The following is a 17,346-nucleotide window of genomic DNA, read 5'->3' on the forward strand; positions in this document are numbered from 1 at the left end:
GACCCTGAAGTACTTTACTGCATTAGTACAATATAAATGCGGTCCAAACGCGATCAACAGACAGCAGTCCACTTTCTTTCCGCTCTCCTTAGGGATATCAACAAACTACTCTCCAAAGGTCTTATATCACAAGCCTTATATTTATCACTCAAAGATCACCCTACACTGCCATATGATTACTTCCATAAATTTATGAAGTTCTATTTTAAACAATCTAAATCCCTTGTATCTGTTATCTGATTTACTAGGTCATTCCTGAGTTTCCCTCCCTGAATGGTTAAAAAATATTCTGTCATTTCTAATCTGCTTTTGTTCATGAAAACAGATAGCCAGAGGAGTATGTAAATGTACAGTAGGTGAAAATGTGTTGCAGTGAACTTAGAAAAGGTGCCCCTGTTGAATAGTGGGATATAGATAATATTTTGGGGAGACAGTATTGGTGTAGGAAGCTATATTCAAGAATTTAATTGAATAGTTTCAAGATAAATTTTGCTTATAGCTGTACTGCCTTGTAATATTTGTGAAGACAATAGAGTGGGAAAAAGAAATAGGGGACATCTCTGTCCACTCGTTTGTCTGAAAAGGTAATGTTCATAGTCTATAAATGCAATTCTTATTTCACCTTTATATGACAAGGTAATATTATAGTCATATAAATCAGTTAACTTTTATGTTTATTGCTATAGTTACCTAAGTTTGTCAGGTTTCATAATGAAAAGTTCATTCATAAATCAGGGCAACTAATTGTAAGTCCCCAGTTTTCAAATAATTGTCCTATTTTCCAAAAGATTTTGTTCTCTTGAGCAGCAGGAACACAATTGTTATAATGTGGTTTCTGCTGTTTGTAAGGAAACTGTCTTTAACTCTCCAACTGAGTGTTCCATTGATTTGCGTGAGTTTGTGTCTATCAGAATATTTGCTTATCTTTTACTTGCAAATTAAGTGACAGAACTGAATGATGTGACCGTTACCTTGTGAGCAGGTGAGTTCTTTGTGGGGTGTAGCCAAATAACAGACTCTGCTTACAAGACATCATGTTAGCTTTGATAGCTGTGGTGCACTTCTTACAAATGAACGGGTAGCACATTTCCATCCAAATCATTGTATTTATTGTTCTGTTAATTCAATTTGATTTTTACTTGGGATCGTTGTTATCTAATGTTTTCTCTCAGTGTTGCCTTGTTTGGTAGCCTTCAATTTCTTTCAAGATTATATAAGCAGCTGCTTATTATTCTTGCTGGACAGATTGAATTGGTGCTATCTGGTGGATATAGCCTGTACTCATAAAAATGTACGGTGACAAAGCTCTTTCCTTAACATTGGCACAGACATAATGGTGCAATTGTGAACACCCATCTGTACATGACTGTAACAATTGGTATTTGAAAAATCCATGATAATAACTAAGCTTTTTGAGTATAGATTCTCTCTTTTGTGTATGTGTATATATGTGTGTGTGAGAGACTTCCATGCAAAATTTCAAGTTTTACATGGTCTCTTAGTCCTCCTATTCAGCTAGTTCTTGGTAGAAGCTTTGCCTTCATGTGCTTGATTAGACGGACTGTCATGACTAGCCTGTAAGTCACAGAAACCTTCACTATCTCCATGGCCTAGAGATGCTTAAGTCAATTCTGAATATAAACTTAACTCTTTAAAAAGAAATGAACTAGTGTTTTCTTATAAGTTAAGCTAGCTCTTCTGAAACAGATCAGTTACCTTTATTGGTTATCTGAATTACAGAAGACAAAATCCAGATCAGTAAACTTCTCTCTGGCTGACTCCCTCTTCTTAAATGTGGTATTTATTTATACAATATGTAAGCATATAGAAATAGAACCTGACTGTGACTTTCATTGACTTCAGATGAATTGGGAGTGTATCTGAAAATAAAGCATGAAATGCAAATATGTATTTCTGCATGTAAGAGGGTTATGTGAGTCTTGGGCCAATAAATCTATTTCACACTGATCTCTGATAGAAGAGAAAGCCTCTTCTGATTATTTTTGAGGAACGCTAGTTTTTTTTTTTTTTTACTGTTTTTTCACTTATATTTAAAATTCTCCTTCTAGTATGCTTTACAAATGATCTAAAAGAAAGAAAAAATTTTATAGAGAACAGGATATGGATGTGTGATCTGACAGAATCAAGCAATTATATATAATATCATTTCTGTCCTGTCTGGATATTTAGTGTGAATATTGTTTAGGCCATATTTAGGGATAGCCTTTTATATTTAACTTCTCCATACGTGGACTTATGTGTGTGCTTATGTGTTTTGTTGGATAGAGACTTGCAGACTTAAGTTGTAAATGTAAACAATTCTTCCTTTTTTGCAGTGGTATGTATGATTTTAGCCATATGAAACTACACGTGAAGTCAGTGGAGTAGCTCAGATTCTCTAAACCTCTTTAGTAATTTACTGAGAGGTGGCTAAGTGTCATGTTTTCTTTTCCTTTGTGCTCATTTGTTTGCACATATTTGCTATTTTGATCACTTTAGATACAAGATACAGAAAGCTGGACTTTCAGTTTAAACAAACTCAGAAGCTCAGTGCCATACTCAGAGAAAATCATTGTATTCTTTCTAGTTTCTTGTCAAAACCAAGCAAATCTTTAAGATACAAAATTATGAATCAGATGAGTGTGCTCAGTCAGTGAACAAGTTAGTTATTCTTAATATAGGTATAAGGCTTCTGGTTCTCAAACTGTTTAGTTTCATTCAATTTAATTATTTTCTGAAATCTTTCTGTCCCTCTTCTCTTCCATAGATGCTTACTTGCTGAATTATTTCAAACTTTCATATTCCAGCATCTCTGTAATAATCTGTACAGTCTTTGTGTTTCCCTTATCTCTCCTGCAAAAAATCTTAATGTTCCAAATTATGGCATGGTCACCCTGGTCTTATGCAACATAAGTCTCCCCTGCACCCCGCCTTTCAGCAGAGTTCAACTAAAATCGAATCCCTCGGTTGCTGAGACACCTTTATACAGAGCTTCCTCAGAACGCCTATATTTGATGGGCAAGAAAAAAAATATCGTTCGCAGGACTTGCATCCCCCACTTCGATTTCTGCAAAGACCTATCAAGGGAGTCAGTTCTCTTGCCTGCAGCCAGGAACTCTGTTCACCCCTAGAAAGTAAAAGTATAGTTCTGCACAAGGCATTGGTAAAACTACCACAGAGCTGCTGTCTATGTAGCTTGGCTCACCACAGAGGAAAGGAGGAGGACTGGAGAAAGCCATCTCTGTTTTGCCAGCTGAATAGCACTACCTGCAGAGCATGTCCTTGATGAAGTTGCAGCCTCCTTTCCATGTTGGCTCAAAGTAAATGTTTCTTTTTGTGACTGAAGGACAGAGAGCAACAAAAGCAGGAGGAAGGAGAGAGAGAGAGATGGGTCAGATGTAATTTTCCTGTGTCGTCTTATATCCCATCCTTTCTCAGCCTCTTCCCACAGATGGATTCCCTGCTCCTTTTAACTCCCAATGCATCATGCTGTTTGGAGTTTCAATTCTGTAGTAAAAACCCTTAAATGAGAATTGTGTGATGCAGTTCTTAACAGTTGTCATTTATTAAAAATGTCCTGACACTGCACTCTAACAGGCTATTTTCTCTCAAATCCAAGCGGAAGGAAGTTAGTATGAATGAAGTGGACGTTAATCTCATCCATACATTCAGACTGAAAACAGTTCTGGACCTCTTTTCATATTTTAACAGAACTACTTCAATAACTTATATTGTTCTAATGGAAGGGGACACCTGACTGAGTTCAAATGTAAAAAGTAAAGCAACACAGCAGGCAGAAGCAGGGATGGGCTACATGAGAGGAATATGGAGTCATTGACAAAGCATGCAGGGGTGGAGCTGGGAAAGTCACACCTCAGCTGCATTTGAAATTAGCCAGGGATGTGAAAGTCAGCAAGGAAGGCTATTAGGTATATTAGTAGCAAAAGGAAATTAAGAAAAATGTGATCCCACTGGTCAGTGGGAAAGGAGGTCTAGGGACAAAGGACATAGAAAAGGCGGAGGCTCTGTGTGCCTTTCTCACATTAGCCTTTATTGGTAAAGATTACTGTGCGGCATTCCAGGACCCTGAGACTAGTGGCAGAGCCTGGGGGAATTACGTATCACCCACGGCAGAGGAAGACCAGATTATGAACCACTCATACAAATTGGATGTTCAGAAGTCTGTGGCCCCGGGTAGGCTGGATCAAAGAGCGCTGATGGAGCCGGCCAATGTTATTGCAAGGCTGCTCTAAAGCATCTTTGAAAGGTCATTGCAATCAAGGATGATTCCTGAGATGGCTCTCTATGATGAGGTGACTTGCTCCACAGATAAGGCAAGAACAGTGAATGTTGTATGTGTTTACTTTAGAAAGGACTTCAACACAGTCTGCGTAGTGTTATTATAGCAAATTGATAAAATAGGGACTGGATAAATGAACTATAAGGTAGGTGGAAAATTGGCTGGATGCCAAACTCAAATGGTGGTGGTCAGCAGTACAAAGTCTAAGTGCTGACCACTTACTACTTAGTGGTGTTCCTCAGGGATTGATACTGAGGCTGATATTGTTTAACATTTTTATTAACAACCTGGATGGTGAGGTGGAGGGTACCTACAGTAATGTGTGGATGACAGCAAACTGGGAGAAGTGATTGGTGTGCTGGAACTGAGATCTATTCACATGGAACTCACCAAGCTGGAGAAATGAGCTGACAGAAATCTCACTGTGTATAGCAAAAGCAAATGCAAAGTCCTGCACTAGGGATAGAGTAACCCTTGGCACCAGTCCAGGCTGGGAACCAGCGAGGTAGAAAAGAACTCTGCGGAAAAGGAGTGGGGGTCCTCCAAGACAACAAATTGTTCAGCAGCAGTCGTACTTGGTCATGAAGAAGGCCACGGATATGCTGACCTGCATCAGCAGGTTGCAGGAAGGGATTCCTCCCCTCATTCAGCACTGGTACTGGAGTAACTGTGTTTGGGGCCCCCAGTAGAAGAAAACTATGACATACTGGAAAGAGTCAAGCAGAGGGCTGGCAAGATGGTAGAGGCACTGGAGCACGCAATGTTTGAGAAGAAGCTGTTTGAAGGAACTGCATTTGTTCAGGCACCAGAACAGCAGGCTGAAGGGAGATCTTAACTGCTGTTTATGGCTACCTACTGGCAGGGTGTAGAGAAGATGGAGCCAGACTCTTCCTAGAGGTGTATGGTGAAAAGACAAAAGGCAACAGACACAAGCTGTGACATGGGAAATTCTCATTAGAAAGAAAGAAGCATTTTTTTCACCATAAGGGTGGTCAAACACTAGAATCTGTCATTCGGAGAGGTTCTGAAATCTATATCCTTGAAAACAGTGCACTGTGTTGGACAAGCAACTTGCTCTAATTTGACCTGCTCTGAGGAGAAGGTTGGACCAGATGACCTTCAGGGGTCCTTTCCAAACTAAATTATTTTGTGATTCTCTAACAGTTTCTTTTTTTTGTGAGAAGTGACTAATTTTGATCTTTATTTTCACATTGTGTGAGGCATCACTAAAGAAGCCAGTGTCTATGGATATGGAAGGTAACCCCTCCACCCACACAGCTTTTAAAGATTTTAGTCCAGTTCCTGTTAAAAGTGCATCATTTAAAATTCATCCATCATAATTTCTATAATTACTTTGAACCTTGAAAAGTGTAAATATTACACTGAAAGTGTAAATATTACACTGAACAACAAAACAAATTTTGAAAAGCTTACATTTCTTTTATATGGTGAGGTTGTATTATTCTTTACATAGCCTCCTCAACACACTGAATTGCTTCAGTCGTTTTGTAGGAATCATTCGGCTCTACAATAGGAGAAAATCAATCTTGGATGTGGTATATGAATAACATTATTTTAACAGTGTATTTTTCAGTGCATGCTTCCAAGGAAAAAAGAAACTTCTTTCAAGAAAATGTGCAAGGTTCTATTAACAAAGAGAATGTATTAATATTGCTTCTGATATGAAGCAATCAATCAATACCATAGTGCATCTCAAAGCATTTTTCAGAGAACTTTTAATGAACCTAATTTGACATGGTTAAGACATGGTTAAGTCCTGCAATTCGTTACTCAAGAAAATTCCCCTTGGCTTTATGTTGACTCTGTACTATATGAGGCCTTTGCCGCCATGCCTACTGGGCTTTTGAATGGACAGCCTGGATGTTTAAGTAGTTTGCTTGCCTTCATAGGATTTGATATTAATGCTGGGAAGAAGGTGGTTATGGATTGCACTTTTAAAGTGATTATAATCTAAGCTTTGCAAAATATGCAGATGATTAATTAGGAACACTCTATAAATGTCCAGTTATTTTTTTTTTTCAGTTTGCCCACACAGTTAACAACGCTGATGTTTAAATTCACCTTGTATATTTAATGGGCATCCTTAACTTCTGTGTATAAAAAAAATCTATGCTTATTATATCATTGATGATTAATACACTTAAAGAAGCGGCACACTACACTTTCTGGAAGCATTTAGTAGCAACAAAGCTCAAAAAGTCTTTGCAAACAAGAAACAATTCATTTTTCGTGGTAACTTTGCAGAGTTAGTACCTAGGGCGGTTGCTACTCTCTGTAGCTATAGTTGACACAAGGTCATAGGAGCTGGGAAAAATGGGATTATTGGAGAACAGATCAGAGCATGAAAAACTAGAAATGGCATCTTTAAGATCCCTGATGGGAAAACTCAGTTTGAGCTGGATTACCACAAAGTGATGTTCTACGGTCACACAAACTGTAGTTTTTAGTGATGTCCCTTGGCTAATTTAAAAGACTGCTTGGACAGGTAGCCTCTCAACACGAAATGCTCTCATTTTAGCACCTTTCTTAACTGGACTGAAAAACAGGTTGTTGATTAAAATATAAATATCTTAGGTATACGTCAGTGGAAGTAAATCACGGGAATCTGTAGATGAATTTACAAGTTCTGTAGTACTGTTTCTGAAATAAATTCACCTTAGTGATCTTACAGCCAGGATTTTGTACTACATACAAATACAAAATAAATTGATGTAGGAGCAGCAATTAAGATTACACGATTAATGCCAACAGTGTAATCTCCTCGTTTTACATCTTTTAAAGACAGTAAATGGTGCTTATTTTACGCTGCTTATATCCCCCTGAGCAAAATTATCCCCCGCAGTCACTAGACCTGTTTTATGTTCATGGGCGAATTTTGGTAGAAGTGAAGTAGCAGTGACTTTCAAAATCTAGCCTCCATTTATCCTGGACTCTTTCTTTAGAAAGCCTATGAAGAGACTGTATTAGATGAGTAGTGTAATGTACAGATCTGCTGCAATTTGATCATTATGTGGCTTTCTGTATCTTCCATAATATCTAATAAAATAAGATAGAAATTGCAGTAAAGTGTTAGATTGACTTATATTAGCCAAGGCTGGTAATAATAATTCTTCTTACTGCTTCTCTCCATATTAGAAAACTGATGATTGAAACGTGCAACTTTTACTCATGTTTCCCAGTCATTTGAAAGGGAATTTTGCCTAAACAAGAAGCTCAGGACAACTTCAGGGTTTATTTCAGAACTAGAGTTCTTTCTGATATGATATTTTAGGGTTTCAGCCATGCATACATTACATTTTTGCCATGGGAACTCACTTGTAATAGTAATAAAACTTTCATTTAAAACAGTTGAAGACATTTTCATTGCATTTAATTTGTCATGTGATACCTAAATTATTTATTAATTTGTTTAACTAATCCTTTGCCAGGAAGCAGAATTGTCTTTTTACTAAGAAACACTAGAGCATAAAACTCAAATGCTTTAAATACATCATAACAAGGGGTCTGTTTTTCAATGGTTTTTTTTTTCATTTTGTTCATTTATATCCCATTTTGTTATGCTATTTATACTCACTTTACAATAATCTCAGTCTCCTAATTTATTTTGTCCTTTACCAGCCTCTAAGTAAAGGATTATAATGTATCTAAAAATTTCTCTTTTATTTTACAGTATGTTTGTCTTCTTTCAGTAATTTTCCTGAGAGCTCTTTATTTATGTCTTGATTAACTGGCTGACTACTCTCAAACTCCATTGAAGTAGGAATTTGAAGTGTTTAACAACTGGCAAAATCAAGCTGTTTCTGAGCAAAAGCAAAAAAATGTAAGCTCTAACCACACTTTAAGAAGTAGACTTTCCTCAGTGGAGCTCTTGTTTATGTAAGACATACTTTCCATGAAACAAAGTTACTGCATCCATTTCAGCATAAAAAAAGCTGCTGTTATAACATGAATTTGCCAACCATTTAGATCAGTTCTTGTCAAATTAAGGACTTGTGGTTTACCTTTATTTTACAGGAAAATAAATTAAACACAGCAGTTCATTTTTAAGCATCAGGATAGCAAGAAGATCCATTTTTACTGCTGTTTCGTGAAAAGGAACATACATTTCCTGTGTCAGTAAATTTCTGATGGTCTTGGAATACAAGCAATATCAAAATATTAAATACAATTTATTGTAACATTTTGTAATGAGCCCACACAAGTAGTGACATTGTAAAACCAACCATATATACAACTGAGCCACAAAACTCTGCAAGGGAAGTAAAGCAGTGAGTCAAATAAATGATGGAAAATTATCTGTGCTATGAGTAGGCAAAAATTTTATTTATTTCTGTTATGGTTTGGCAAGTATGCATTTTAGCCTATATGTGCTTTTTTAAGACTATTTTACTTCATTTTTTCGCCTCTTACTGTCCTTCCTATAAGATACTAACATACCCTGACAGCAGTATTCCACCTTATCTTCCCAGCAGACAGGAATATTTTCTTTCTGCTCTCAAATACCTGAATAAACATTTATCCGATATTGTTTATCCAATGCAGCGTCTGCAGAAGAGCTTCAAAGACAGCCACACAGGGTGAGACATCATCATTATATTTTATGCAATCATGGAGCTAGAAGAAACATCAATCTAATTTTCCCGCTGTCTAAGGACAAACTCAGTAAAACCAGTCCCATTAGATAATTATATTTGCTCTCCTCCACCAACGAGACGTTGTTTGTCTTATCAAATGTTAGTGTCTATGAATGAAATATATGCTTGTGCTCTGCTTAATTAGTTAATTTGCTCTTAGTATGATACAGTATATGGATTGTTTGAAAAGTGTTGTCCAACTGGTATGTGATCTGAGAGCTGAGGTATGCCTATGTCCTCCTAGCTGATCTTGGGTACAGTCTGCCAGACTATTTTCACCTTTTACAACCAACTTTAGTCTACATGAGTCTTGAAGGAGATGACGTTGACAGTAGGAGAGATACCATCTAGTTACCTCAGGAAAAAAGAAGGAACAACTGTCTCATGACATGGAAAAGGAAAAGGGCAGAAGAAAGATGCCATAGTTAAGGCTGAGGTATACCTCAGGCTCCACGGCAGTCGTTTCAAATGACTGAATTAGTACCATCACCTTGCAACCTGAGAACCTGGCTTACAGCCTTGCTGTTTTCCAGCTATAATTGGAAGGCCCAAATGTATTTGAATCCTGTGTCTGAGTTCTGTGGCCAGCACCTGTGAAAAGTGACTTAAAACAGTTCTTCTGAACAAGTACACAGTTCTCTGCACTAAGGTCCACAGTAACGAGAGAGAGGCACTGAATCAACAAAGCCTGTAAACAGGTGATTGTGCTTTAGTCTTATTCTTCCCTTCTTACTGTAGGAAACTCTATCTCAGTGCTGTTAAAGATAGCTTGCCTTGCTGGTTTCTGCTTTTGTCAGTGCTTCCATAGCTGTATTTCTTCTCCTTCTTTTTTTCCCCCCCTAGGCTGTCATCCCAGCTATTTAGTATCTTTGTGATATCTAGTCTTTGTAAAATTATCTTTGTGTAAGTTGCATTGTAGCCTGAAGATGGTCTCTTCACAGCTAATTGCTCAGCTGTTATCATATCAGTATCTTTCTTATCTAGGTTTCTGCATTATCTGCCTGTTTCTTTCCTTAACAAGTAACTTCCAAACAATACCAGTATAATTACATGTTCAGATAACCTGTTATACCATATGTGACCTACCTCTACAGCTAGGTCACATAACCACAGAATTGTTACAGCTAAATCTCATGTGTGCTCCAGAAAGTATTTCTTTGGCGCATAATAAAGAAGAACTGTAATACTACTTTGATGTTCTTTGTACATCAAGTAGAGAGGCACTGAAAGGTCTGCTTTTCCAAAGCCTCAATCGCATCAAGAACTGGTAGACACTGAACAAGTCTCAGAGCATCAAAGTGAAATCTAACTGAGGGATAAGGAAAGACTGTATACAGAGAGTCTGAAAAATCTCCGTGCTTTTCCAGAACTGGCTCCAGTTAATAAGCAGACAGCTGGAGATAAAATATTTTTAGAGAAGAGGATCTGGCTGAGGACCAGATTTCCAGAGGAGACAAAACAAATCAAGTGTCAGACCCGTGGTAGAAAATGCTGCCAAGTCTTATGAGATTTGGTTAAATTCTTCCATCATAATATGAATGACATATACAGAGCAGATTATGTGAAGTCCGCTAGAGACTTCATTAATGCTAGTCTGTTTTACCTGGAGGGCTCTTGTGTGCCCCAGGAATGCTAGAAGAGAGCATCCTCTTGTCCTAAGTTTTAGGATTAGTAAAATGTATTTTTTTCTCTTGTTATATAAACACATTTGTTATTTTAGGGTAGCAGTTTACATTGGGGTAGAATGCACCACCTTGCATTCAACCTCTGTGTTTATATAAATAAGGGAATGATGGCAAAAGTAAAGATGAATTTGTTAGAAATGCAGCATTTGAGATGCCAGTGACTAACTACGGAGACAGACATAGAAAAATTGTAGTTCCCACTCTGATTTGCCTTCCTGTGCTCCACTGAGCTAGGAGACTCTGAAGTTGTGTTTATTTTCAGGACAGCTGCTAAATACAGGATGCAAATGTCTTGAAAAACCCTGTCCTTAGACCTTCTGTTCCCTGATACAGAGCTACGGCTTGAGTTAAAAAGGAGTAACTGTTGAAACGTCCAGTACTGCTCTTGTATTTCCTCAAGTATTTTTCTGTGTACTCTTGTTTGTGCATTTCTATTTTTTTACAGAGAGGCAATGAAATGAAGAATGGTTCCATGTTAAGTCATTCAGTTCATCCCTTCTGCAGTTTGTTTAATTTATTTCGTGTTCCTGGGGCAGCAAACTTATAGTTTTCTGAAGCTATTCGCTGTGTTGTTCATCATACGCTGAAGGCCACAGTCTGGTCTGATTGAAACAAGGATAAAAATATTATAGTGAGTTTTAGGGAGGTACATTACAGCTTATCTTTTAGTCTCTTTCCTCCTATGAAACTCCAGTTATATCTGCAGTGTGAATACACATATACACATAGAATTTATACTTTGTTCTGTGAGTAAAAAGGAACGATATCTTTTAATTCTGTATGAAGTGCATAGAAAGTTTAAAGATCGCTTGCACTCTGAACAATACTGTGCTGCTAAATATCCTGACAAATCAAGAATTCTGTTTCTTTCTCATCATTCTGGATAGCAAGGAGCCAGGACATACACTTTTTTCTCACCTTGAGTTAGACATCTGGAAATACCATTCAAACAAAAATCCTTGTCAGATTTGAGGTCAGTCACTTTCTCTGTTGGTTGGTGGATTCTTCAGCTACCCTTGCAGCTAGCTTAAGGCTTTATGGACTGCAAGATAGTCGATATTTTTTTTTGCTTTGAAAATGAAGGTTTTTTTCATTTAAAGAAGCAAAATACCAAGTACCATCTGTATACAACCATCCACCTGTCAAGAACTTAAAAATAAAACAAAAGATAGAAATAAAAATATGGTAATGAAGTTATCTGAGAAGCTATGGAGAAAAGCTGTCTCTTTGACAAAAATAGAATTTGCATTACAATTCAAAGAACAACTCCATGTTTTATGTAATGATGCAAAGTAATCTCTACTTGTATATTCAAAGTCTAGTACAATATTTCATTCTTATGTAAAGTCTCAAAAACAAGTAGCACATCAGATGTTTAATGCTGTACTTTGAATATTTGGTTATTCACTATTATACTATGAATGCTATTTTCCTTAGACTTCCTTCTTTACAATGTCTTGGTCAGAGTCTTACTGAGGTGATTGGAAGAGAGGTGTAATAGTTCTTGAGACTTGAACAGCGATATCCTTTTGTAGATATTTTTAGTATATTTACTATTAAAAATTACTTCTAACATAGAAAATAGTATGAGTTTAAACTATGTATTTCCTAATTTTTTTGCAAGTTTGAATTAAGGTCAGTAGTTGGAATCAGATTTTTGGTTGATCCATGTTTGATAGGTCAGAATGAAATACTGGAAACAAAGTCCTATCAGACTTTGGTGTGCATTTGTAATCATAAACATCAACATGCTTTTAAACTGCGTATCTCCAAATTGCACTTTATGCGCAGTTAGAAATGTACGTATTTTGCTTGTCAGCAAGAAAATCAATACAGTGTTGTCTAAACAATGTGTGCATCCATTACTTGGCCTTTCCAGTGACAGCATTACTGTCAGCCTTGGTTATGGAACTTCATTTAATTATAATTTCATTCAATGTAGACAGGATCAGAAAGTGAATCATGACCCAGTACTGGAAATCTGTATGGGGAAAACTGTCACTGCATATGTATTGGAAAAAACAACCACAATGTACTAAGTCATTTCTAGATTTACATTAAAGCACAAGCTTTCCCCCGGATGACTCATTCTGGGATTGTATGGCCGAGGCTGTCCAGGTCTCAACAAAATTAAGGAGCATTGCCTCAATATCTAATAGTTTGAAAACAGCATATATGTTATATGGAAGGCTTATCTAGTTGCTTTCCCATATGCTATGCTGTTTATATAACAGCTTGTTTATTAACTGTCTTCCAAAAAGTTTATCATCTAAGCTGTAGCAGCAATTTTAAAGCAGAAAAAAATGGTGTGAAAGAAGTCTAATTTTGTGAGAAGCATATGGTTGAAAAAAGTACATAAGTCTTCTATTTCCTGTGGATAGGGAGTTGTTTTCTGAAGTTATCTCTTTGCATAACTATCTGTTATAGTAGTGGTATGACTGAAACGCCTTGTTGGTGTTAAGTTTGGGATCCTTGCTGAGGAGTTACTGCAAGCACTGGCGTTATTTCAGTGACAGTATGACAAAAAAACCATAGTGAGTCAGCTGTTCAAATGTAGGTGAAGAAAGCACCGGTAATATAAAAGTGCAGGTATTGTGCTTGTATCCACCAAACAGCACTTTCCTATCTCTATTCTGTTTTCTGTAAAGCCTCAGATGAATTAGTTTAATCAGTCACTGGAAAGAACAAGTTAAAACCTGGAGTGCTTCTCTGAAGGCCATGTCCTCTTTACTTTAAATAAGCCGCTGGCCAACGCACATTCTGGGAGAAGAATATGAATTTTCTTCCTTCACCTTGACTTTTCTGTTACCCCAAAGTAACAAATGCCATATACTCTGGGATAAGCACAATTTTGGTGGGGGCAGTTGATCGAATGAGGTTATTGTGCACTAGTTAGGCAGTCGGGGGATCCCTAGGAGTTTTTCCTTCTCCATCTGATTGGTATTAGTGGGAGGGGGTGATTTATCTTTCTCACTGCAGTTTAAAGCACCTTGTGTTAGTGTCACAATTCATCCCACAGGGGCTTTTAACATCAAGGCAGGACTTTGCACAGTTTCTTGAAATACCCATCAGAGATCACTTTTAGCGTGGTTACTCCTTAATTTCTGTAACATCCCTGATTAATTCTGTGGCTCCATCAGAGAACTCTGAAGCGAGGACTTACACCCTGTGAAACGTAGGCTACCAGCAGTAATTGTAGCTGGTGAGCAAGACTGTTTTAGAAAATTTAACTCACCTTTATTGGTCATTTGGATATGCTGGCAAACTTTTTGAGTCAAAATGCCATCCTAAATAGATTTTATGGTAGACTTATTTGTATCAGATTTTTGGTTGTTTTTACTAGCAGTTGCCAGTTTAAGCAGCGATCAGTTGTCAAACCCCAGTTGCTGGTTCCTGCTCTCACAGTTACAGCAATCCAACTATTTGTGAGGAATTTGGTAAACTGCGTTCAGGAACTGAATTTAGAAAGATACTCATCCCCTCTCATTGTTGTTGCTATTAGGTTGTTTTTAACCTGGATCAGTTCTGTAATCTGTTTGTACCCCGTCTCCATGAACTGCTGTTTCAACAGTTGACAAAGGTAGTATGGCGGTGGGGGTCAGAAGCTGTGTAGCAAAGCGAGAGAAGGAATGGAAGCTGCATAATTTGGCTTTGCTACCAAAATAAACGTGTGTGCAATTTTTCCATGCGTCAGTCAAGAACTGCATGACTGGTCGTCTTCCTAACTGAAGTCCATAAAGCCGTTATACATTTTTCAGATCTTACCCTCTTTACCGATAGACTGTTGTTAGCTTGTCTCTCTTCTTTAACAGATTCTGTTTAAATGATTTTCTTGAAGCTTTTTCAGCAAGAGTGTTAAAGATTTATAAGGAGTGGATGAGGCTCTCCATTGTCTTATCCAGGGCATTTTTCACAGGTGAATTGACACATTCACTTCTGAAGGGCATTTAGTTAAACAGTTACATACAAATATCCTCTCTCTCCCTATCTTTTAGCCTGAGTCAAGACTTTAATTCATTCTCTTGTCTTATGAACAACCTTCAGAAAGATATGAATGAACACGTTCACAGCAAAAATGAAAATACTGCAGAATGCCCTCAGATTTCTCAGAAGTAGGCCAGGAAATTAGATTTCAGGGGTAGTTTTAAGTCTGCGGAAAGTTTCCAGCACCTGTTGTTATTGTACAGGAGGTGTGGTTCCAGAGAACCTGAAGTGGAATACATGGAATACATGCCATAAAAAAATCTGAGAAATGAGAATGTGACTCTTAAAGTATAGCAAGGAGACAACTCTTTTAGCTGTTCCATCAATCTTTGTATAAAGAGAAAAGTAATGAGAAACAATAACTGGGGGCAGGAGAAGGAGATGGCTGACAGAAAACTTCTTTCCAATAGACAAAAATTAATGAAAGAATCATCACCTGTACTATATCAATTTTTACTAGTAGTTCCCAATGACTTAAGTCGGTAACATTGCAATGTAACCTAACAGCTATAAAATATGTCCTTCCCACCTAGCGTTTTTCTTCCCGTGTCTAGAAAACACATCTTTTGCTGTGGAAAAAATGCTGGCTTGAGTAATAGTATGTGAAGTTAATAATGTTCTTTCTTCTTCTGCTCTACAGGGTTTCCTGTGCAGATGAATGAGTCCGATCACTCGCTATTTCAGCATTCGTTTCAAGGATGTATGCAGTTTATTCACGTGGACGATCAGCTGGTGGACTTACAAGCAGTGGAGCAAGGCAAGCTGGGAAGCTTTGCCAATGTCACCATTGACATGTGTGCTATTATTGACAGGTAAGTTAGGGAGACATCACTAATATTATTCAGATACCTTCATAGCTGAACATCCTTCAGATTCTGAAAATACATATACAGTGATAGAGAAAAGGTGTTTCTGATACTGCCAATGATACAGTCAGGGCAGTCTCACCTCTTTAACAGTGGGGACCATGTTTACAGGATGGAGATGATGGCTTTAAGCTGTGATTGTGCAGGGTGCAGTAGAAAGCATATTTCTCACCTCCCCACTCTCATGTAGAGGAGGAGATGAAAAGGTATTGTAAGTGAAATTCTGTCCACAGGTCAATAATATGGCTACTGTGAAAAGAGGAAACTCCCTGAAGAACACATTTTATCTGTTTCTTAAATGCCTGTTATGGAGATGTTTTTTCAACTAGAGATGTAGGTAGAGTGTGGTAATGTCAGCCACTTGGATTATTGATTCCAAAAGTTATATATAGTTACATGTAAGTAATATAACTGTGCAATAGTCAAACTATCCTATTTTGTTTATTGTGTCCAATGGCTGTTGTCATGCCTGCAAAATATAAAAAACCTTAGCATATTGCTGCTGTTGTGTTTGTAGAAGTGGAATTATTTGTGAGGCTTAGAAAATCTATTTTGTAAGAGTATATGAAGCTATTTGTGATATTCAGAGGCAAAACTTTGAAGCTGATAGAATCTTTCTCTTACAGCTTTCTTTTTTCAGCTTGTCCCTAGATAATTCCTATATTAATCCTAATAAGTCTGTTTAATTTATTTTTATTGTAAGGTCTCCTCTTGGTATAGCAGAGCCACAACTTTCAGAGACACAGTTCATCTGCTTTTCCTACCTTAAGAAATGGTTTAAGTTGAGATGGGGAGGACAGTGAAAATAGAATCTGAAGTGGTTTTAATTTGGGCATTGGTCATAATATATCTAAATTAATTTTTAAAGTGTTTTTTGTTTGCCAGATTACTTTTCTAGAAAATGCAAAATTAGTAAATAGAAACTAGGAATTCGACTTCTTGCATGAATACACTGTCAAGTGCCATTGCAGTTCATTGTACTAGAAAAGCAAAAATGTGTATAGTTCACAGAGGCTTATTCCTATTTCCTAAACAGAATAAAAGAACAAGATAGTGTCAGACCACAAGAGAAAAAATACAGATTATCTGATTTGAAAGGACTAAATCTGTGTTGGTTGTTCAGTATGCTGACTCCTTAGAGAAACAGGCTGTGTCACCCCCGAGGTGGGTAAGTTGCAACTTGAGATCCAGCAAGCTGTGGAAGAGCAGTCTCCTGGAACTGCACTGCAATTTCAGGCTTTCTGACAGCACTGAATTCCTCAGAGAACATAAATAAGTGTGCATGCCTGCACAACAGTGTATGTAATACATGCACAAACTTAATTAAAATAATACTTAGATTTTTACCTAAACTGAGAAGAGAAATTCAGAAATATGGCAGACCTTTGCTTTGAATCTTAACTTTCCAACCACTTATCTTTGTTAATTTTTATTGGTTTGGCATGATAGCGTTGTCTTTGTCAAACACACAAACCAAAAAACTAGGAAAGACAGGGAAGGAGCAAGTGGCACAGTTCCTGAATGGAGGCATCTTGGCTTCTCATGAAATTTGCATGTGTTTTAAACCAATTGCCAGTTGGCTGGGAAGTTGAAAAGGGCTTTTTCTGATTCTGCTTTGAAAGAAGAAGAAAGATTATAAGATCATAGAATCCTAGAATAATTTAGCTTAGAAGCAACCTTTGGAGGTCATTTGGTCCAACCCTCACTCAAAGCAGGACCAACTTCAAAGTAAATCAGGCTGCTCAGGGCCTCGTCCAGTCAAGCTTCAAATATCTCCAAAGATGTAGATTCTGCAAGCTGCATGGCTCTGAATAACATCTGCACAGTTCTAGTAAATAAATGTATGTACTTTTCAC

At 37.4% G+C, this 17,346-nt stretch overlaps 1 protein-coding gene across 2 annotated transcripts in view; it reads left to right on the forward strand.

Annotated features, from left to right (window-relative positions):
- Window positions 1-17,346, forward strand: part of CNTNAP2 (contactin associated protein 2) — a 1,135,762-nt gene that overhangs the window by 673,741 nt on the left and 444,675 nt on the right. For both annotated transcript variants that reach the window (XM_068936036.1, XM_068936037.1), the window contains exon 10: window positions 15,265-15,436. In XM_068936036.1, the coding sequence (XP_068792137.1) occupies window positions 15,265-15,436 (172 nt within the window). The remainder of the gene's footprint in view (window positions 1-15,264; window positions 15,437-17,346) is intronic.

Source organism: Struthio camelus, chromosome 2 (genome assembly GCF_040807025.1).
Source record: "Struthio camelus isolate bStrCam1 chromosome 2, bStrCam1.hap1, whole genome shotgun sequence".
Classification (NCBI taxonomy): domain Eukaryota; kingdom Metazoa; phylum Chordata; class Aves; order Struthioniformes; family Struthionidae; genus Struthio; species Struthio camelus.